The sequence below is a fragment of the Pleurodeles waltl genome, chromosome 10 (assembly GCF_031143425.1).
Source record: "Pleurodeles waltl isolate 20211129_DDA chromosome 10, aPleWal1.hap1.20221129, whole genome shotgun sequence".
Taxonomy (NCBI): domain Eukaryota; kingdom Metazoa; phylum Chordata; class Amphibia; order Caudata; family Salamandridae; genus Pleurodeles; species Pleurodeles waltl.
In genome coordinates this window covers 601103390-601126355 of record NC_090449.1, presented here as the reverse complement: position 1 = coordinate 601126355, position 22966 = coordinate 601103390, and the positions used below count along the sequence as shown (strand labels likewise).

The 22966-nt window shown below is 43.5% G+C and overlaps 1 protein-coding gene across 3 annotated transcripts in view; it reads left to right on the top strand.

Annotated features, from left to right (window-relative positions):
* The window catches only part of LOC138261743 (mitogen-activated protein kinase kinase kinase 3-like), a 377725-nt gene that overhangs the window by 270747 nt on the left and 84012 nt on the right, over positions 1-22966 (top strand). For 2 of the 3 annotated variants that reach the window (XM_069211062.1, XM_069211060.1), the window contains exons 4-5: positions 11993-12033; positions 19823-19922. In XM_069211062.1, the coding sequence (XP_069067163.1) occupies positions 11993-12033; positions 19823-19922 (141 nt within the window). The remainder of the gene's footprint in view (positions 1-11992; positions 12034-19822; positions 19923-22966) is intronic. The other variant, XM_069211063.1, reaches the window with a different exon arrangement.

The following is a 22966-nucleotide window of genomic DNA, read 5'->3' as shown; positions in this document are numbered from 1 at the left end:
AACATTTCACGGCATTAACCCTATATTAAAATATTCAGAACGTAATATGCTATTTATTACCATCGGTTGAGGAAGATGGCTAAACTCACCTTTAAGTCATGGGAGTCTCCTTGAAATCCCGAAAGATACTCTGGCTTCCCTGAGTTCAGGGCAGGTTTTCTTTTTTGCTGGAAGTTTCATATCTATATGTTTCCCCACTTTAAACAAGAACTCTCATATTTAAACAACAATTGACAAGATCACTAGGGCTCACATTTTTTTTACAAAAATCAATAAATATGTCATGCTCAACAGTATTAGCCCCAACCTAGAAGTTAGGCAAGTAAGAGGTAGCCTATATTCCATCCCCTAGTGTTTCTCACATATGTTCATCAAGGGCATCCCAAAATTAAGATTTTAGAACCCTGACCCCCTAGAAGGCATGCTTCATTATCGGGTTCAGCTCTACTCTGTGCGGGCGCTGAATGCCTAGTTGGCCCTACAACCCAGAGAGCTCTTTTAATGGGAGTACTTCTCATTGCCTGTTACCATGATCTGTGCATAAGCGATGTGGCGGATGTTTGGGAACTATGGATAAAATAGTCGTGCAAATTAAAACTCACTTGCACTCGCTTTGTTCCTTGGGGGTTCATGCAAAGATTACAAATAAACAAGAAGACCAATAGAAACGCATTTGTTCCATGGTCCCCTTACTCTACTCTGCATGTTTCACACCTGAAGGTGCCCAAATGGGTCATATGGCATTTCATCTGGACCTAATCTAATATTCACCCTACTCTGGAGGGGTACACACTGTATAGATTCCCCTATTGTGTATGTGATCACCACTAGTAAATAGTTCTCTGGTGCCCGGCCATCTGACGTTGACTCATGTGGAACAGGCGAGATAAACCTAGGAGCACAACAAGGGCACACCTTAAGTCTTACTTAATGCTACTCTCTCACCAAGTACAAGTCAATAGCCGCAGAAATGTAGTAGGTTCTATAATTATGCTAAATGCAAAACACCCTTGCAAATATTCAAGTCTTACAAAAAGCAAATGTGATTTTATGTTCACTCTGACTTCACTACATATGCTGTGAGTCCATATTAATGGAAATTGTTATACATTTGTTTAGGATAATATCCTTGCATACATAACTCACAGAAAAATGCAGGATGGTCGGTACACTTTTCGAGGTAACATCACTGCATGAATACCATACATAATGGAAGGCACACTTAGCTTGTTTTGAGTAAGCCTAGGCCCCTATGGGAGTCCATGAAGAAGCCGAGCCCTATAAAGCCTGACGGATAGGAAGAAGGGATAATGGGTCTTTAATGGTGAAAGGGGAAAGGAGAACAATCCCTTCTAAAATCCTAATTTAGAATGCCCTTGGTGAACATATGTCGCAAAGACTAGGGGATGGAATATAGGCTACCTCTTACTATTAGCTTGCCTAACTGCTAGGTTGGGACTAATAACGTGGAACCTCACATCTTTTTTTTCCCCCCTCCCCCTTTTTTTTGGTGCTCACTTCTATGTAAAAACTCATATAAACACAGGAATTCACAATTGCGGTTTACATATCTTGGATGGACAATTGTTGTTTATTTAAATTATAGCCTGCCCTGTTGGTTTTGCCTCGGGAATAAATAGCGAAAAAAAAAGGATTGATTTCTGCCTAGAATGCACATACGAGATGAAGAATTAATTGTAATAAAGTTCAAGATGATCGAGAACACTTTTGAAATGTTAAATGGTTCCTAAAGGATTCCGAAAGAGGCACTTCCTAAAAGATGGAATGATGCACCATGTGGCATGACACGAGAGAGTAATACTCTCCACTCTCTATATATCTTAAAGCAGGGGTCTCCACCCTTTTCTGTACTGAGGGCTATGTCTGCTCAAGGAAAATCATCCTGAGCTTCTATCAGGTTTTATCACAGTACAATAGTGTCCAATTCCATTTGCATAAACCTCCTGACCACCCAAAGGTTCCAGCACAGCAGAAATGTCAGGAAGATTAGTTATCGGAATGGAATGCCTCTACGTGACTAATGCACTAACAGCCGAAGGAGCATGCGCAAGGGTCGTTGACACAAAAGACTTTACCACAGCAGTAAGACTCCTCAACTCAGCTTGCATAACCATTCAACTATCAGCTTGGAAAGGCAACTATTGTGCCTTCATCAGCATATCTGTTTCTGAGAATCAACATATTTTTATATCAAATACCTCTCCCATTCTTGTGCAAACAAGCTCAATTCACCAAATTTCTTTTCTGAAAGAAACATAACTTTAGTCTTTAAAACATCACTTTTCATTTTTAGTTAATATACTGTCCCAAAACATCAACGTGCCATTTTCATTGTGTATGCACGTGTTCAAATATATTATATAGAAAGAATCTTCTTTCAGATGTACAGGTTTTAGCATCAAATACCATGGAGGTTTGTCATAATATCAAGAATCCCTCTAATATGCCAGTAATGATCACTGCTATACTAGAGGCATCACTGTGCCAACATTGGTCACCATAATGGCCAGGGTGTTAACAGTAACTCATTTGAGGCCATGATTATGCCAGGTATGGTCACAATTAAGTCAGTCATGCTCACAATATGTCACAGATGTCTGCCAGTATGCACATGTACACCAATAGTGACCAAAAATGTCAATTGTTACATTTATTATGAGAGGGCCACTACTAGGCAGGAATAGACACCATTGTGCTGGAGATGAACCTCATATGATGGGGAACCACATACTTTTTGTGGCCCTTGACACAAGACATAGCTTCCATGGAGCAACAACTTTTATGAGGGAGACACACAATACCAAACACACAGACACAAATAAGTGTATTCCTATACATAGTCACACAAAGAGGTATTCACAGTGAGGCTTAGAAGTGGATCTCAGTTCTGGATATAGCTCCAGTTTAGTTTAGCTCCTGGGATGATCATGCACCCAGCTCACACACACTTTATCTCTTGCTACAGCCGTCCCACGCTTACATGACTCCTCTCTGGCCTCTGCTCTGGATAATGCTGTCACTCTTCTTTCCTGGCTCATTGTTCCTTCACATAGTGTGAATGATAGAGTGAGGTTTCCAACAGGTCTAGTCTCCTTGTGATTTTGCTAGATTGAAAAAGGATACAGATCTCATGTGGCGGGCCTCGTAGGCCAACACAGTGTGTGTTTGTGTGTTAGCATGAGGCCTTGCCATTTGTTTGACTGGCTGGCTGGCTGGTTGCCACCCTAAGAGTCTTGAGTTGATCAGTGCAGTCTTTGCTTATGTAAATAAACCCTCTGAATTGTGTATTGAGCTTCATTTTGGTGAGCTACTTCAAGGGTGTTGGTGAGCTCCCAGTAGCTCATGTGCTCCTCGTTGGAGACCCATGTTTAAAAACATTGCTAACAATCCAGAGAGCTAGACCTAAAAGCCTCATTCCAAGTATCCTTTGTAGGAGAGGTATTCTAAACCCTATGGAAAAGAAACATACTTAATCCTACATGTTGCTGTTTGTAGCATCTGGCTGCTGCAGTGTTCGCCACCAGGGCTTTTAGTAGTGAAAACCCATTCAAGCAGTTGCCTGTTTAATGGTTTCATGATGAGGCAGGTATAGTGACAAAGCACTTGCTTCTAGAGCATACCCTTTGTCCCTGCCTCATGCTAACAGCATTCCTCTCCGTGGTATTTCACTTCTGACACTTTGTGATATGGCAGCAGACACTGACTGGCCCTCCTACAATTGGGGGTCACTCCTATCTGGGCCCTAAAGTGTTCTTGTACAAAAATGCTTTTTAGATCTCGACTAGACAGAGCATGCGTCGTCTTTGTGGGAAATTTTGTGTATACACAGTGGGCTTACAGCCTGCCCATAGCTTACCACTGGTAAACTCCAGTGTTAGTCCTATTACTTTTGTAGCTGTTCAGGATGGCATGCAGGCGTCATGCCTTCTTTGTGTGTTTGGCCCTCCCAGGAGCGAGACCAATTACTTGTGTCCTTCCTCTACTTCCATTTGTGGCTCTGTTTTGGGAGGGATTGAAGCACTCCATATGAGTGCTTGTGTTTTCAGGCTGTCTCCCATATGTTGTTCCTTTTCCCTTCCCCCTCAACCCCTATTCCTTTTGCTTCTTTTTCTCTTCCATCTCCATCCATTTCTACTCTACCATCCCTGTCCCCACTCACCTTTGCTTGTGTTCACCCTTATTCCCTGTCTGTCTGCTCCCTCCCACCCGTTGCTGTGTTGACTTCTTCCCTCCCACCCATTTTCTCTGTGTTGCCCCTCACTCCTGTTGTCTCAACCACCATAACAATACAAAGTGTATTAAGCGTAATTACACTGGCTGCGTCATAGCACTTTTTTACCTTCTCCCCACCAGCCCTGTAACCCCTCCTGTGTTGTTTTGCTTGCCACCCTTCGTATTGTGTTGCTTATCGTGCTCCTAAACCTAGAAAAAAGCGCTTTGACAAGGCCAGTGCTGGCCACATGATAGCACTTATTTCTGTGACTTTCAGCCATGCTGAACAGCAACCGTTGCTGCTACACAACATGGCTGAAAGACATTGACATTGGCAAAGCCAATGGCTGTCACATTGCCGGGACCTATTGGCTTTGCCAATGGTTGTTTGAGTTGGTAAGGCACATTTAATTTATGTTACATAGTTTTGTATAGTGCAGCGTTCACCAATTTCGTTTCCTCTTGATGCTTTTAGGTACTTAGGGTGAGGGGGTGCAGTTTAAAGTCTGCGATATGCGGCTTTCCAAGCAGAGAACCTATGTGGGCAGCCAAGGGAAAGATAGCTCATGTGGTTTTGTCAGGTAAAGTTTCCCAATGGTGGTGACTGATTGTGGGCCTTCGATACTACATCTAACCCCTGTAATGTATGCCCTGAGATTTCCCACTCGGGTGTTCTGGAGAGCAGGGGATATTCTCGTAGCCCTTCAATTAATCTGTCAGCCATAGATAGCAGTGTTTAGTTGTTAGTCTAGATCTCAGAGGCCTCTGTAGGGCGACGGGTCTTGGTCCATTCCCTACAATGTTTCTGCTGTGCCGTGATCGTGTAACAACAGTTTCTCCTTTGGAAGTATTTGTATTCCTGACCCAGGGCCAGTATTGCCCGTCCTTCTGTTCCCCTCCTCTTCTGGGGGGTATTTTGCCCTCTTCACTCCTTGCTTTCCGTGCTTGTCCCAGTGCCCTTATGTCTGAAGTTCTGCTGATCACAGTCATTGTAAACACACTGTCAATATTATTAACAGAAAGAGGCGTGGCTTGATTTCCACATAACGGTTTGGCGCCGGATTACAGATCCTCTGGTCACTTACGGCCCACTAGAAGTGTTCCAGTAGCCCGACGCAGCCACTTACAGGAATTCCCATCCTTGGTGCTGTGGTGCTGTGGTGCTGTGGCCCCGCTCTGACCGCTTCCAGCTGGCAGGTAATGGTTAGAACTCTTACACCAATGGTGTCTTCTAATCCTGGGGAGAGCTGCGTGCCTGATTGACAAGATATCTCTGCAAGATGAATTTTCAAGCAATCAGTGTCCGTGGTAATACAGAAAAGCTGGCATGAGTAAAACTATCCAGGGCTCAAGTTGGAAATCCGTGTTGCAGAAGGTTGTTAACTGTACACTGCGGCTGAAGTACCTTTTCTCAACACTTACACCGTTTTTGTGGGCCTCGGTCTTCAGTGGACAGAGGGTACGCTCTGCTCTCTGCTTAATTTGTGATTGTGGTTGGCACCGGCATTCAGTTTGGGGAACAGGGTTTATGTTTCACCAATGCTTTAAATGGGCCGGTACTGTCCGGTACTGAGTACGGGCACTTTTTTATTTTGAGAGGGAGAGTACCGGCTCTGCTAAAAAAAACGTAATATTTTTAATTGAGAGTACCGGCACTTCTCAGAAAGAAGCAGGTACCCTGATACAGAGTGCCTGCACTTCTATTTTTCAATTTCCAGCTCTGTGTTTCACTATCGGAATTTGACCCAGAACGAGAGAAAAACAGAAAGGGATGAACAAAGAAGGCAGCGAAAGACAGAAAAACAGTAACAACAGGAGAAAAGCAGAGATGAAAAGTAAAATATAAGAACGACTTAGAGACTAAGTGAATTTGACTGAAGACTACTCTGCCTTGGTATCTGGCAGAGCCAGGAAAGGTGATGGGTCGCTCCTAATTTATTTTTATTTTATTTTTATAAATCCAGCACTAGCTACGTAGAAGGGAAACGCCCTCCCACGTACAGTGTAATCCTTGACTTTAAATAACAAACGCCTTTACTCGTGAGCATTACAACTGTCAGTGACTGAGCATACTTGCAGTGAGCGCCCTCAGCTAGAGCTTTAAACTCAGAGAACGAGCTCCAGTTCTTAAATAATATCCTCTAATTTACTATTTGTTTAAACGGTCTATAGGCGTGAAATTCGATTATAATGTTGTAATTCGGGTAGTTTCGGACATTGGCAGGCGGGGTTATTCAATCACAAAACGTGTCCGATATCCCTCCGCCCTAGTGCGATCTCCATGGGCTATTATGGGATCGTGGTGCATGGAGCAGAGTAACAGCCTCCGCCCAACCCTAAATCAGGCCTAATGTTTTTTTCATGACTTTACACCATTCCACCACAGGGATTGGTTTCGCTCTGATAAATAATATGTTGTCTTCAAAGCGCTGAGTCAAAACAAACGGACAGTAAGAGCCCTTTATTCACTGCACTGTTGCATCAGTTTTGGAAGAAAGCATTTGCACAAAAAAAACACAACACACACACAAAAAAAATGCCAAATTTAAATTTTGCATAACATCGCTTCATTTTCCACAATTACGCAAACGGAAATGATCGCAATTTCACAAATGGCTGAATAATATAATCTTTAAAAAAAAAAAAAATTGGAACGAAATCACGTGGCCATTCGTCCCTGGGACTTCCCCAGTAGGCTGCAGGATCGCTGGCTGCTTTCAGAGCAGGATGGGCTGTCATAACACATTTCCCCATAGACTCATTCTAGTGGCAACCTCCTCCAAGTGTGGGGTTTTACAACATTTTAATTTGGTTTCCTTCAAACGCATAAAACATTATTGAGTTTAAAAATGTAATGCACAGTTTCCCAAAATGCTCACGACCGATGAAAAATAGTTTAATAATAAAAACTAGAAAAACCAATGTCTTCGTTCCTAAGACTCGTGACATTAGCCATTTTGATAGGCCTTGGACCAGTTCGATCTTTAGAATGCTTTTAGTACGATTTTAGGTTTTTTTATTCACCAACCTGTATTTCAACTAAGGAGTCCCCAAAGGAAGAGAAACCGAGACTCTCAATTGGATACAAGACGCCATTTTTTAACACACGTCACCAGAGTGCTATCTCCGTTAAGCAGCTTTTTGTCTCGGAAAAATGATTCACGCTCTATTCGAAATGACACAGATGAGTGTGAATTGGGCACACACTGGAGCTTTTAAGAGCTACCCTTCACCCCCTCAGTTCTGCTAGGTTGTGTGAACTTTTTATTGGATAAGAGGCCTTTGGTCAGTCTCTTAGCAAGCATTCTCTGCAATTCAACACCCTTGTCACAAAGTACTCCTTCAACTGCCTCCCACCTCCCTCCCATTCTCCAGGGCTTAGCATACTACCCAACCCCTAAAGCGCTTCTGTCTATCTTCAGACGAATGAAGCACTATACAGCTGCCACTGCAATAAATATAATTTTGGTATCTTTCACAGTGGAGGTTCTGTTCTGTATTTCTGTGGGCGGAGGCAGAAGTTAAACTCTATAATACACCAGTGGAGAAAGTTAACGTAGGGATGGAGACTGAGCGGTATATCCATGCATTAAATCCAGGATTTGTAAAGCGTGGCAAATCATCCATGAGGGTCTCAAGGAACAGGATTTGTAAAGCGTGGCAAATCATCCGTGAGGGTCTCAAGGAACAGGATTTGTAAAGCGTGGCAAATCATCCGTGAGGGTCTCAAGGAACTGAATTGTAGGCGACGGGGAGCTAAAGTGATTTGCCAGGAATCGCAGGATGTTGAGCTGACACTGAGACTTGAACTCGATTCCTCGTCTCTGAAGTCTGCAGCGCAGGCAGTTAGGCCACTACATCCTCTCCCATGTTATGGGAATTTGCACTGTCTGTCACTTATTATTACTGTCCATAAAGAAATTAAAACTCCTTGTCAAAGAAATCATATTGTGGATATTTTTCACCCTGAGGGCCTCGTTATGAGTGGCATGTGTCCCCGGAGCAGTAACTCAGTGAGATATACCACTCACATTACAGCCAGGCCATTGCAGCCAGTGAAACTGATGCGGGGGCTATACCCTGCTGTTCTGCCTCCAGCAATTAATCTCTACCTCCCATCACCCAAATGTCCTGTTTCAGACATTCCCTCCTGCACTGAGCAGACTTAAATGTCACCAGGTTTAACCCTGAAAGTGGTGGCAACCAGCAAACAAGCATTTGCAATGCAACGGGTCTCACATTTCTCCGAGTTAGAGCTATTAGCAGTTGTAAACACCCAACCAGACTTTTCACTGCTACAGTTCAGTGGTAGTGAAACCTATCGGTAAAAGTGTGATTATCTACGTAACCGGCAAAGGTACAATTAACTATGTAACAGGGTCGATGTCATGGAAAGCGCTCGACTTCTGCCAAGCGAGATCGCGCTGCGAACAAAGATAAAAATTAGTCCACAAACCGGACGGAAAACAGCGAGCCTCGCATGTTTTCAGTACTTGGTCGCTGCGCTTGAGGAGGGCTAACCACCGGAAAAGGCATGACATATGCATGCCTTCCACTAATGAAAGCAAGCCGATTTTAACAGGCAAGCCCACGAACCAATGAAAGACACTGATGTGACATGGACGGGTCTCCGAGCCCTTTTCTAACTCCTAAAGCGTTTCGCAAGCAAAACTTTGCAGGCTTGACCCTAAAAATGATCCTGCATTACAGGGTCTTTGTGGTCCAGTCCCATTCAGGGGACAAATAGTTACGTTAGCCAGATGTAGTACTACCTTCTGAAATCAGAGTTTCTGCTTGCTCAGTATCCCATGCACCAAGTTCCTGCAATCCTGTAATGATGCTGGCCAAGTTACTACAGATGTTTTTTTCACCTCCTTTTGTGCCATTCCGCTTGATACCACACTTAATAGGCCTATTCACAAATATTTGCCATGCATGAGTTCACTTCATCCATTTTGTTTTGTAGAGCAAACTCCACTTCCTTATTGCCTGTCTCATCTGGTGTATTTACTCTGTCCCGCTATTCTCCATAGATTTTACATAAATGTGTGGTTCAATTTGCTTAGGAAGGAATCCTGATGGGCTAAAGATGAGAATAAATTAAGATCCTGCAACGTTTGTAACTTAGACTTAAAATCCCTATTGCATCCAATTTTGGTCTGTCTGGTGTAGGCAGTCCTGCAAACTCAATAGCTTCTTCAAGCTCTCCACACCAGGGCCGATGAGCATCTGTCTTCCCTAATTTAGGTTGAGACTACCAGGCAGTGCGAACTGTCAGGTTGCAAAAGACATACTGTGGTCTTACCAAGGACATACAGGGTCTTGCAGCCCACCCATTGCTTACTATTGGTGGCTTTACTGTCACTTTCATTTTTCTGCTTCTTATTGGTGTCCCAACTTGTCAATCTTGTGTTTGTCCCTTGGGTGGGTCATAGTATCTCCCCTGTGTGTTTCCCCCCTACACATTACTCTCTCTCACACATGTGCTTCCCAGTTGTGTTGCACTCTCTCTCTTCTTTGTGCCTTTTACCACCCCTTCTTCCAAGGTCCACATTGCTCTCTTTTGCTTATGTTTCTTCTCCCCAGCCCAGTGTTGCTTTTTCCGAACTCACTCCTGCAACCTTTTCATCTTTTTAATGTTTTAGTATGTTTTGTTAGCTCTTTCACAATGCATTTTAAACTAGTGCTTTTGCACTTTTTAATCAATCCCTGCCAGATTAGTACATAAAAAGAAAAAATGCCCATGTCATTTTGTGGGCATCAGCATACGTTGTGAACGAATGCATGTGCTTACAAAATGACGAGGAGGCTGTCATCATGTTTTTTTTCTTCTTTTTAATAGCATTGTTGCATAGCAGCAGTGATGCTGTACAGCATGGCTAAAAAATGGACAAAGCTGATAGGACTAGGAGGTGAGACCTATTGGCTTTGCTGTTATATCTACCATAGGGCAAAAATTGTCTTTAGTTGAGCAGGTTGCCACCTACATTAACCAGTTTATTAGATCGAGGAACAGACTTTCTGTGACCCTCTGTTATAAACGAGTGCAGAGCAAATTTACGTTCAATCTGAGAAAATTATGTTGACATATAATTTATTTGGTTTATGTATTTAATTTGGGAAATGAAGAAATGCGTGTAAATGTAATTACTTTTTCAATTTCAGATGTGTTTACAGTCCACACCCAGCCTCAGCAGCAATTATTTTTTTTAATAATTATTAATGTGGCTACCTTGGTAGAAAACGATATAACGCATTATTTGACAGAAACATCCTTACTGATCTGGATTAGTGGAATCTTAGTTACCAAAGGCACTTACAAATGCCAGAAAGGAAGGTGTGGTTGCCTTTCTACAGGGAAAGTCACAAATGTAATGGTGTTGCAGAGTGGTTCTTAACCTGGGGTCCGTGACACCTACTCAGGGGATCTGCGACTCTTCAAAAAATTAAATATTGTTAGGCAGGTTAACAGAGTATATGTACATAAGCTGCATAAATGCAGCCCTAAATTTGAGCCAGTGGTTTCCGGTGCTTGGCATCAGCACTTAATTGTCAGCACCGGGCCTTATAACAGTCTGCCACATGGTGGCGCTCTTTGTCTGATTTAGTGTTTAGCACAACAGCAGTTATTTATTAATTCAACCTACATTTAAAATGTCTATTTCCTGTCTCCCAAGCCATCTTAAAGCTTTGGGGGGGGGCATATAATAGTCTGAATTGGCATGCTTGTAGGAGTGTGATGGTTTGTAGTTGTGTTGACACAAGCAGCACTGATATGGTGCAAGCCGCAGTGGCCTCCTAACCAGGTCCTTAGCAGGTATCTATGTTTTTATTTATTTACAAATTAAGCACTGGATAAATGTAAAATTTGACATTTTGAAATGTACTGGAAATTTGAAAGAATTTGAAATTTTAAGCTGAAAACTAAACCAGTATTAGTTTGGTTTATGGGAGCAGCTCAAGTAGAGCAAACAGTACTATTGTCAGCTGGTAACCCAAATTAAGGCACTAGTATACACCAGCAGAAGAAAGCATATATAACGAGCAAAAAAGACAAAAACATATGCAAGTGCCTATCATATCACTTTGCCTTTTAAAAATACATCCGAATTCTGGAACGCTTCATCCTTCCTTTGGTATTAAAAGTTAGTTATGTGTATCTTTTGTGTATGTATTAAACAAGATATTTCGTAATTTATGTATTTGTTTAATGTAAACTTGTATCGGTATTTTTGTTCATTGGTTTGAGTTTCAGATCGTAGAAATTAAATAGGTAGGAGTCCCCGGTGTCCTCTAGTCATTGACTGAGGTCCCCAGAAACCACAAGGTTAAGAACCGCTGATATAGAAAAATGGGTTTCCCCACAGAGAAAATGTTAGGCCCTGCTACCTCCATGAAGAGCTGAAGGACCCGTATTCAAATCACGGGCCCAGTCAAGGTGACTGGCTTTTTGGCACAATGTATTAAAATTATACTGTGCATCCTGCGAATCCAGGAGCATCTGCTTTTAGAATCTGGAGACCAAAGGGGAAGGAAAATCTCAAAATGTCATGTGTAGAGTTTTTGTTTTACGGAAGTGTCAGCGCTGACACGCACGGTCCCTTCCCGTCGTCCTGGCCAAGCGCGCAGGCCCAGCCAGCTGCCCCCTCGCCGCCCCTCGCTCTCCCGGTCCTCGGTGAGCCCAGCTCACGCAGAGCCCCCTGTGAGATTGTGCATCTGCCGCTCTGTTCCCATCTGAACTGTCGATGTTTTCTTTCAGCAGGATGCCCGGATCAAGTTTGAATACGACGAAGAGAAGAGGTAAATCTAACTCTTTTTTTTTTTTTTTTTTTTACTGTTTATCAGTAGCGAACACTTGGAACGTCTGTTTCCTGTCTTGTCTCCATGCGCCTGCAAAAATCTTTCTTTGCTTCTTGTCAGCTATTACCGGTCTAGCTTTCGGGGTTCCCCCTCACACCCCTCCACGAAGCATAAAATACCACTGACGCACTCTCCCAGCATCCTTTGCCTTTGTGGCCATAGTTTTCAATGAAAAAGTTAGTCTGTGGCTGGTAGATGCCGATTTTTGAGGTTAAGGGCTTAATCTTCTCTGCATTTGAACCGTTTGGTTTATCTCGTGTGATGACATCGACCTAATACAAAAGCAAAGTCTTCTGAAGAAACGAACTTATTACGCACACGCATTCAGATGTACCAGTCTTGGATTCGTTTTCAACATGTGGTGCGAGGAAAAGGGAGCAGGGCCTTGGACAGGGGTGGGCTATGACTGGTGATGCTTCGGACCCCATTGTACTGCCTGAACATTTGCACGTGACTTCCTCTCCAGTAGGAACAAAAACACCTGGAGCCACTTATAATACTTGAGGAGGATTTAGATAGAGCACAGCTGTGCCGGGCCTTCAGGCCTGAGCTGGAAACCCATTGGGTGGAAGGATTTCCCGCTCACCGTGTGACAGTGGCCCTCACCACATGGCCGTGTTGAGTGAAAGAACCCTGTGTCCGGTACTAAGTAGCTGCACTTCTTTAATTTGCAAGGGGAAGTACCTACACTTCTCAGCCCTTCTGCAATACATTTAATGGGAGAGTACCAGCACTTCTCAGGAGCAAACAGGTACTCCTACTACTCAGTACACGCACTTCTTTCATTTGAAAGAAAATGTCCCTGCACTTCTCACCACTGCTGCAATACATTTAACAGGAGAGTGATGGCACTCTCAATAGTGAGCTCATGCACTTCTGTAATTCCATTTAAAGCACACAGTGACACCGCATGAGCTGGAGGGTCCTCCATAATGCCCCTCTGCTTCCCATAGAGATTCAGCAGGAAGTGTGTTTGGAGGAGGGTGTGTGGTAGCCCTGCTCACTGCGTGTTGCATGTCTTTGAATAAAGACATGCAGCAGAATCGTTTGTGTTTTATTTGTAGTACTCTTTCACAATGGGCTTTCCTGTTTATTGTTGATTTTGCTTGAACTTTACCTTTGTTGTTTTTTTATTCATGAAATTCCTATTATTTCTTTTGTCTAATTTATTGCACTTTTTCCAAGATTTCCATTTCATTCAAATTTCTTAATAAGGAAGATACAAAAATGGAAAATGTGGACCTGGGGTGTAGCATATACTCCTCGGGTGTTGGTACTCACTTCTCACAAGCATCAGAAAGTAGGCAGACAGATGGGCAATCGGCCTTCTGGGAGTCATTACACTGTATAAAACCAAAATCATGCTCTCTGCTGAGTAATTTAAGAATTGAATGCCACAGTCTGTTGCTGTGGATAAGAATGTGGCTTCTCACCTGAACTTTTTCATACAGTAATCCAACCAGTGGAGTGGATTACAGTGTATTACACTGGAGTGGGTTACAGTGGAATGGAATACAGTGAATTACAGTTGAGTGGATTACAGTGTAGTAGATTGCAGTGGATTGGAGTGGATTACAGTGGAGTGTATTACCATGGAGTGGTTTACAGTGGATTACAGTGGAGTGGATTACAGTGTATTGGATTGGAGTGGATTATACTGGATTGAAATGGATGGGAGTGGTTTACAGTGGATTGGAATGAACTGGAGTGGATTACTGCGGAGTACATTGGATTGTGGTGGATTACACTGAATTAGGGTGGATTGTAATGGATTACAGTGGAGTGGAGTAGATTAGCGTTTGGGTCACTGCATGAATTACTTTCCAACTATAAATGTCATCCTTAATAATTGTGTGGAATGAATAACAGCACCCCTTTCATTCTATCATAAACCTGCAATAATGAAGACTCAAGACATGGCTGCCATTGTCTAACAGCATGTAATGAAGAAGTCCGAAGATGCTCTGTTTTATCTCGTTGTACTTCTGCTTGCAACAAAGAGCCCCACATGTCTGTCCTAAATTACAGTATCACTGCACAGGATCGCCTTTACTATATACAATAAAAAAGAATATCCTAGACATGCAATTCCTGTTAGTTCAGCACATTCCTGCATGAAATGAATGGCAGAGGAGGTGGCTAGTGACCAGAACTTCCAACTTTGGAACTGGGGAACCAGGTTCAAGTCTCAGCGTTGGCTCAACATCCTGCGATTATGGCAAATCACCTAATTTCCCCCTTTCCTTTCAAACAAACAAAAAAGAACAAGTATGTAATGTTATTGATGCTCATGTAACACCCTCCAATACCTTCAGGTCGAATTCGCCCTATATAAAACAGCAAAATAAATAATTAAACTAATTTAAAAAGCTTTTGAGGAGGCAGTGGGTGAGGAGGAAGGAATAGTACATCAATTCATGCAGGGAGCTGCAGATGAGTGCTGATTAAGTTAAATCAATCTGTGTTTGGTCGGTGCGCCACATAAAGGATTTGAAGTGATGCTTGGTCTGCACTGGCCAATTAAAGAGGCTGCAATGAAGAGTGAAGCTGAAGACAGCAAATGGTAAGCAATAGGCGGGCCTCCCAGCCCTTTTTGTGAACAGTAATATCTCGCAAGTGAGAGTGCATGCACTACAGCATGACTCACACAGGCTTGACTCTAAAAAGGACAAATTTAATAAAGATGAGTCCTGACAAAACCAAGGGGCATACGATGTTTGTCCTATGAACTCTTACAAGGTGAAATATTATCTCACTGGCAGAGGAACAGTAAGATAGCACTAAAAATAGTAAAACCGCTGACAGCTGTAATTAGCGTAAGGGACGTGGAGGATGAGGTTGTGCAGGACGCACCGCAACACATTTCAATCCAAGATTTAAGATATAACTAGGAAAATACCTTACGACATAAATAGAAAATTAATATACGGTCTCAGATGAGTTTTACAACCAGGTAACAAAGAAGTAAATTGACTAGAATGGGGTAGAGGATTCCACATTTCATGGTTCAGTAAAGGAAAAAATGAAAATCCAATGATGGGGAACAGAGAGCAGAAAGAACATTAAGGAAAACAAACAATAGGGTGGAGGAGAATGCAAAGATTCATGGAAGGATATAAAGATAGTGTGAGAGGAAAGAGTGGGAGGATAATTGCACACAAGTGTCAAGGGACAATATTTCAAGGAATGAGATCAACTGAAGACAAAAATTAAACCGTTGATGTGACTAGACAGAAAGAATAGTATTTCAGGAAAAGCATTTTTATTGTTGCCTGAAAACTGCTGGACAGACAAGGAAGTCCACCTGTTTTCAAACGAATAGTTATTTTTAAACAGAGCTCACCCCCACACCACCCCAGCAAAGTCAGCTCCTGGTGCGGCTGCACCAGTCGCTCCGCCATAAAGCCGGCCCTGCACAGCAGTCAGAGTTGCAAACACCTTCATCTCAGGCTTCTAGTGCTTGGACAGGACAGGAACAGTCATTAGTGACCACTTCGGCTGGCAATAACACTCAAGTGTACCTTGGCATTGTACTTTTCATTTAGTTCAGAAGAAGGAAATAGGAGTCTGGGCTTCACCTAGGTTTTAAGGAGAGAGGCGGGAGTTTACTTGTGCCACAGAACACTTGCAAGGGTTCCAGGCAGAGCTTCTCCTGTGATGCTCATTGCAAAGATGAAGATTGTTCCTTGGACTGTGCTATGCGCTTCAGGTTTGAATGCAGTTGGGACTGTGTAGGCCAGGATTCTTCTGTGGTGGTAGTCAACTGGGAAGAAATAGTTAATTTCATACATGTCAGAGTTCTTTGTTTGATCTGGAGCTCAGAACACTTTCAGATAACAACTTTTCAGGCACAGCGCCCAAAGCAATAAAGCTCGGTTTTGAAGCCTGTCCACCCTCTTGCAGTAACTGCTTGAAAGGACACAGCTTGTTACGGAATGCAGTGTCAACAGAAACACACGCTCCATCTAAAAGGCTAGCATGGTCTTCGTAAACACGGCAGTAACACATGAGTTGAGACAAAGTGGGCTTCCATAAATCCCTAAAAACGTAAAGTAACTCAGTCGCCTTAGCTTCTTTATCGTTATGAGTCATGAGCGTGGGGTCCTTCCTCGGAACAGCAGTGCGCTTTATAAATCTCCCTCATTCATTCATTCACGCATTCATGGTGATACAGCTCGAGTACACATCCGCGGATGCCACCGTACACACACTATAAATTGCACAAGATTATACAATCTACAGCACCTCACGCGTGGAATGACCATTGGTCCTTCAAGACAATGAAGACGAGCAAGACTTCCTTGTTGAAGTCCCATCAACTCCTCCTCGCTTGCTCTACTCTTTTAATCACCTGGATACTACCTCTCAGGCACTATATATGTCTCCTCCTTGTACACCACAATCTCCAAATGTGTTTGTAGTTCACCTGCACAGGTCTCAAATCATTTACAGGAATTCACAAAATCTCTTACCAGCAATTATTTCTCAACCCCTTCAATTCAAATAATTAATCACTTAATTGACAATGCTAACCTACCCTTCTAATTTCTAACCTAAGTAACCAAAAATAACCAATCACAAAAAACCTTAGAAGTACTATGTGAATTGGTTGTCTTTAGAACACAAGACTAAAACCTATTAACGTCAATTCACAAGAATCCTAGACTAATGCATGGAATGGTTTTCACCTGAAGAGTACAAGTGGAACTGATCGATTAATTAAACAAATGACTAACCTATACCCCTGAGTTCCCGCTGTAGCATGCTACTTGCCTCATCAGAGGTTATAAGCTTTATTAAAAATGGAACTACAATATGATACAATAAATGGACACAAATGACTGCACATTCGAGTCAATGGGAACCCTCCTCAAAAATGGGATGTCAAGGAGTGCAGACTTTTTACGGAGTGCCCTACAATGAGCAACACCCAAGATGAAGTAAATGACCGCATATTACTGAGAATGAAAAATTATGAATCTGACCATGTTATGATAAGATTGTAGCAGCTCCTAAACTATCTTGACCTGGTTTCGAAGTGTTGACTGCTTCCAGGAGTTAATTACCAGCTACTTGCAACCCATCATGGGAGATAACTATAAGTCTAGAGATACCATGCTTTAGGAGAAGTGTTTTAAAAATACCTTGAAAGTGAAGATACCTTTACACTCATGTCTGACAACAAGAGTTTTAATTTGAGTAAAAATTGCAGTAGTGGAAAACTTCAATATATGTTTTCCGCAAACATCTTAGGCATGGTGCAACCAATGTCGCCAAAGTTGGCAGTCTCATTACCAGCAGTTTCACTATAATCCTCTTTCCATGATTGCAGCTGAAACGCTCGTGTTACCGTTACATCTAGGAGCAACTGCATTTACTGAGAACCACTTGCCGCCATTTTGAAATTGTTAGATTGTTTTGTTCTTTCAGCTGCTCCAATCTGTTTCTAGAGACAGTCCAGGTTGGTGATGTGGTCAGCCTGCCCATTTTGTCCATTATTATGGCCAGATCAGCAGAAACGTCATTCCACCAATTTGACACTTTCTAAACAAAATGGAGATCGTTCTTGCACATTTTGCTGATTGTCGAATCGCGTGTGTGGGTTTAGATTACGGTTTATGGCAAAATACAAAATTCTCATGCATTCCTAAACTTGAACCTGGAAATTACCCGTATGGAGTCACCTGTCCTATTGGCTTGAAATTATCCTTACCAACCTGCATTTGCCGCTGAAAATCACAGAAATGGCGAAATTCACTAGGTAAAAGTTTGTTCAAGCATTTGCATATTGTTTAGTGGCTAATAAATTATTCTATTTAAAAACATGCACGCTTTTTAGTTTAAAAAATATGATTCATTATGTAATTCATGAGCTACAAGACGTGTTTGTGGTGCTGCTGTAAATGATTCTGTGTGTGTGGGGGGGCGGGAGGGGTTTCAATGCCAGTGATTCCCAATCCGCAAAGCTTGATGCAGAACGATACGATTTCTTAAAGGACAAGTTTCTAAATGGTTCGAAGGGAGTTGCTTCTCATTTCAATAGGTTGCTACTAGTTGGCTCCTTCCGGTCTCACTCTGTATCCATGGTAAAGTCTCCTTCCTGGGGAAGAGAGAAGGCATGTGCCAGACTCTCCCTCTGACTGCCAGGCTTCCCACCTCCCTCCAAAGGACTGACTGACTGACTGACCATCACCTACCGGTGGGGGGGAGAGAGAAAGCATAATTCATTTCTCCTTTGTGTTTCTGTGTCTCCGTCTCTTCTATTCTCCAACCTTCATCTTATACAAATAAGTTTTTTGGGGGGGAGTATTCTTGCCCTGCCTGTCCCCCACCAGACTCATTGGACAGGTCTGTGCCCTTTGTGTTGCAGTTGGTTCCTCTTCCTGTCAGTGTGGGGTGAAGGACCGATGGCACAACCACTGCTACACCCTTTAAATACTGGATCCCCTCCCATTCATGTTGCTTCCCTGACCATAGCATAGCAGAGGCGAGCGATTCGTCTTATTTCCAAATTGTGAGGTAGCTCTCCCAATGTGTTCAGCAATGGCAGGTGTATGGGATTGGCTCCCTGCACCCCCTGAGTCTGGTGCCCTTACTACACCCAATAATGGGACCCAAGTACTATGGTGCCTTCACTTTTAATTAGTAGAGACACACTGGGGGTCATTCCGACCGTGGCGGTCCATGACCGCCAGGGCCGGGGACCACGGAAGCACCGCCAACAGGCTGGCGGTGCTTCCAGGGCCATTCTGACCGCGGCGGTAAAGCCGCGGTCAGAAAAGGGGATCCGGCGGTTTCCCGCCGGATTTCCCCTGGCCCAGAGAATCCTCCATGGCGGCCCTGCTTGCAGCGCCGCCATGGGGATTCCGACCCCCTTCCCGCCAGCCTGTTTCTGGCGGTTTACACCGCCAGAAACAGGATGGCAGGAACGGGTGTCATGGGGCCCCTGGGGGCCCCTGCACTGCCCATGCCACTGGCATGGGCAGTGCAGGGGCCCCCACAACAGGGCCCCATAAAGATTTTCACTGTCTGCTTTGCAGACAGTGAAAATCGCGACGGTTGCAACTGCACCCGTCGCACCCCTGCAACTCCTCCGGCTCCATTCGGAGCCGGCTTCATTGTTGCAGGGCCTTTCCCGCTGGGCCGGCAGGCGCTCCTTTGGCAGGCGCCCGCCGGCCCAGCGGGAAAGCCAGAATGGCCTCTGCGGTCTTTTGACCGCGGAGCGGCCAAGTGGCGGTTCCCGTTTGGCTGGCGGCGCCCGCCGCCAGCCAAACTTGGAATGAGGCCCACTGTGCGGTGAGGCTCAGATGACTGGAGCGGACCATGCTGCCTGTGAATACCATAGTCCACCACAGCCCATGCTGCCATGCAATTGAGTCTCAGCACTACCTACACGGGGTGCTGCCCTGCTCTTGAGAGCCAAGAAGTACTGTAGGGATCTTTCTCCATATAGGAAAGGTGTGCTGTCTGGTAAAGCCCTATTGGAGTCTTCCTGTCCTGCGTGTTTGCAAAATGTGAAACTTGCGCTGTTCAGGGTCCAGCCAGTGCATCCCTAATATTGGTGTGAGGACAGTGGACAAACTCTCTATTTGTCTTGGGTCTATGATGGAAGGCAGATGCTAAATGGGGTGCTCACAGCGTTAAAGGGTGTAAGTCGAAAGCAACAATTGTCTGAATTTCACCTTCTGATAAGACACCCCTGCTAATTTTTTCACATTTCATTTCGCAGGATTATCCAGTTTCGGAAACCTGTTAAACTTAAGGAAGTGCTGCAGAAAGTTACAGATGCCTTTGGCCAGCTGATGGACTTGCATTACCCAAACAATGAGGTAAGGAGTTGTGCAACAAGTTAAACCCCAGACATGTGATAGCTACAGATCAATAAATCATAAATAATTTTATGTGGACTCTATAAATTCATATATTTCATAAATGTGCAGCGGAACAGAAATTAAAACCACATTAAATTGTTTCTTTCTGATTGCTTTATTATAATGGCTTGATCTGGCTTTTGGGGCCTTGAATATGGGTAACTTCCCTTTGTGATGCATTGTCTTCCTCAAAATCAGCCTTTGCTGTCCAGTGCTTTTATGTTTGCTTGGTTTATCATAAACCTCATTGTTAAATGGGATCCACAGGTCTTTCCCTTTCTGGACAGGAGTAAGGTACTGGCGTAGATCATTTGTGCAGAGGCCTGCAGTTAGGCATTAGTTTGATAGACAATATTTGGAACTTCTTTCTTCGAGTGGTTAGACTTTGGTTTGTTTCATGCTTCCATTCATTGACACTAGTCATATTATTTATTCTCTTATCTCCATTAGCCTTCTAGCTTTTCAGTTGTCATTGGTAGGGAATTCAATAGAGAGGGATGATGTAAGCTATAACCCTCGAGTTTCCGAATAGGGGATGATGAGCTATTTGCCGCAGAGTTTGTTTTTCACAAAGAGAGAACTGCTGTCATGGTGAGCAATGTATAGGAAGTGAATGGTGTTAAACTCAATCATGTACAATATGGAATACCAGTAGGGGTTGACCAAAAGAGGGAGGCCAAAGACTCTGACCTCCTGCTTCCCATCACAGGTCAAAGTGCTGGAGGACATGAAATGAACTGATAGTAATAACTGGAGTTTGACTACAAAAAGAAAACAACAACTCACACATTTAAGAGATGATCTATGTTGGAAATTGGACTGGAAGTGTTTGTCTTCTGAGTAGCATCAACCTTTAGGTCTTTTAACCCAGCAACACATTTTTCGGCCATTTTACTGTTACCTTCCAGGTGTTATAGCTCTACCCACATCATGCATATTTTACCATCCTCAAATGTCAGAATATTTATGTGATGGAAGTTTTTTTCTCTTTAGAGGTTAACAGTTGTTTTGGGTTGTACTTCAGTAATTCACCCACCAGTGATGGCCTTCCTCACACAGCACCCCCTTCATTTTAGACTTGTCTACTGGGCTTCTATTGTCCAACTTGAGGTGGCCTATGAACCGTAGGTCTTTTGATGGACCTGCTGTACAATAGAATTTGTTTTCTGACCTACTACTTTTTTATATCCATTTCAGCACCAGTGGTTATTAAGCAGGCGCAACCCTAACTAGAAGTAACTGGTTGAGGATTCCCCTTAAGGCTTCCCCTTAAAGCTGTGTCTTTGGCAAATCAATATTCACCTTGTACTATGTAAGTTCCCATACATCCCTCCACAAAAAGAGATTTTTGAAATGAAACATCCCTCTTGATCACGGAAGTACCTAGATGCCTATTTGCAGGCGTATGTAACATATCTTCTCACAGATATATTGCGGTTGAGGCAGATGTCTGCAATTTAGCCATGGTTCATGGGTCTCTATGTAGTGCACTTCTTATGAGTTGGAAGGCATTTTATTCTTTTGAAATCTTATCAAAGCGCAATGGAAAACTTTGCAAATATAGCAAAGGTGACAAGCTTTGAGCATTTCCATATTTGCTTTTAAGTAAATTCTGATTGCTTGTCATCCTGTGTTGCAAAAGGTACATTTATAGAGCAAACCTTTGCATGCATTCCTTCTTGGCTCGCTACGAATAGAATGAAACCTACCCCACAGTGCACAGGTAAATATTGTCAAGAAAAAAATTAAATTGACAAACTTTGTGCACCCCTCTCTCTGTATGGTATGGCTCTTTTTCCATTGTCCTGTTGTCCTCAGAATGGACACTGTTTTACAGTACTGCATGAAAATGTTCTCCTTCCGAGCTCGGCATCACCAACTGGGTTTAGGTTGTACACGAGCCTTCAGCCGGGCACAGTCCGTCAGCCTAATAGACTTTGGAACAAGATTTTCCGTCATTTTCTTAATAAATTGTTGTTGAAAAATCCATAAGGGGCAGAGGAAGAGGGAGAGCTGGAAAAGCTTGCAGGCCCAAAGCTGCCAAAGTGTCTCTTCTTGTGGCAAAGTCCAACTTTTTTGCTAAAAAGAATGTCATTTTTCACATTGCCTTGAAGTGTGTGGTAGAGACAGTGGCGTAGCGTGGGTTGTCAGCACCCGGGGCAAGGCAAGTAATTTGCGCCCCCTAACCCGGGGCAAGGCAAGTAATTTGCGCCCCCTAACCCGTGGATTTAGTCTCTTCCAAGATGTTGCACCCGGTGCGGCCGGCCCCCCCTGCACCCTTCCACGCTACGCCACTGGGTAGAGAACGCTACGTCTCCTTCAGTGGCTCTTTCCAGGCTTAATGAAAGGCTGCAATCAGTGTTGGTGGTGGACACAGAGGCGTAACGCAGGCCCCCGAAGAGCAGGGTGCCTTTTAGGGGCCGCATAACCCATCGGGACCCCCATTCAGCACAAGGCCAACGAATATCTGTGAGATATGGGAGACTCAGGGGCCACTCTTTACATTCAGAATGTAGAGGGGGATTCATTTTGCATTACACCACTTGGTGGGCACCAGCACCCTTTTTGGAAACCTGTACTATTTTTTCATTATCAAAGTTTGATCCAGAGCGAAAAAAGAGAAAGTCATAAAATTAAGAAACAGAAGGGACGAGGATCAAAGGACTGGAGTGACCAAGGGAGAAAGCAGGAAGGAAAGAGAATGCCCAGGAGAGTTGTAAAGAAGGCAGTAAGGAGAGGGTGGTGGAAAAAAGAGGCATGAGGTGGAATAAAGACTTGGTAGCCTTGACCATCGACCCTGGCATTCAGCGGTGGTGCTGGAAGCCCCTGCACTTATTTAACTATTTATTAAAATAAATTAAGCATAGGCTGTGATGGATTTTGTAAAGTTCCCAAACTATATCCTCTTTATAAAAGGACCAAGAAAATTCAGAAATAAACTTTTGGAGGGGTCTGTAGTTTAATTGTTTATTCTCACGTCAGGGCTGCAATCCCTATAGGCT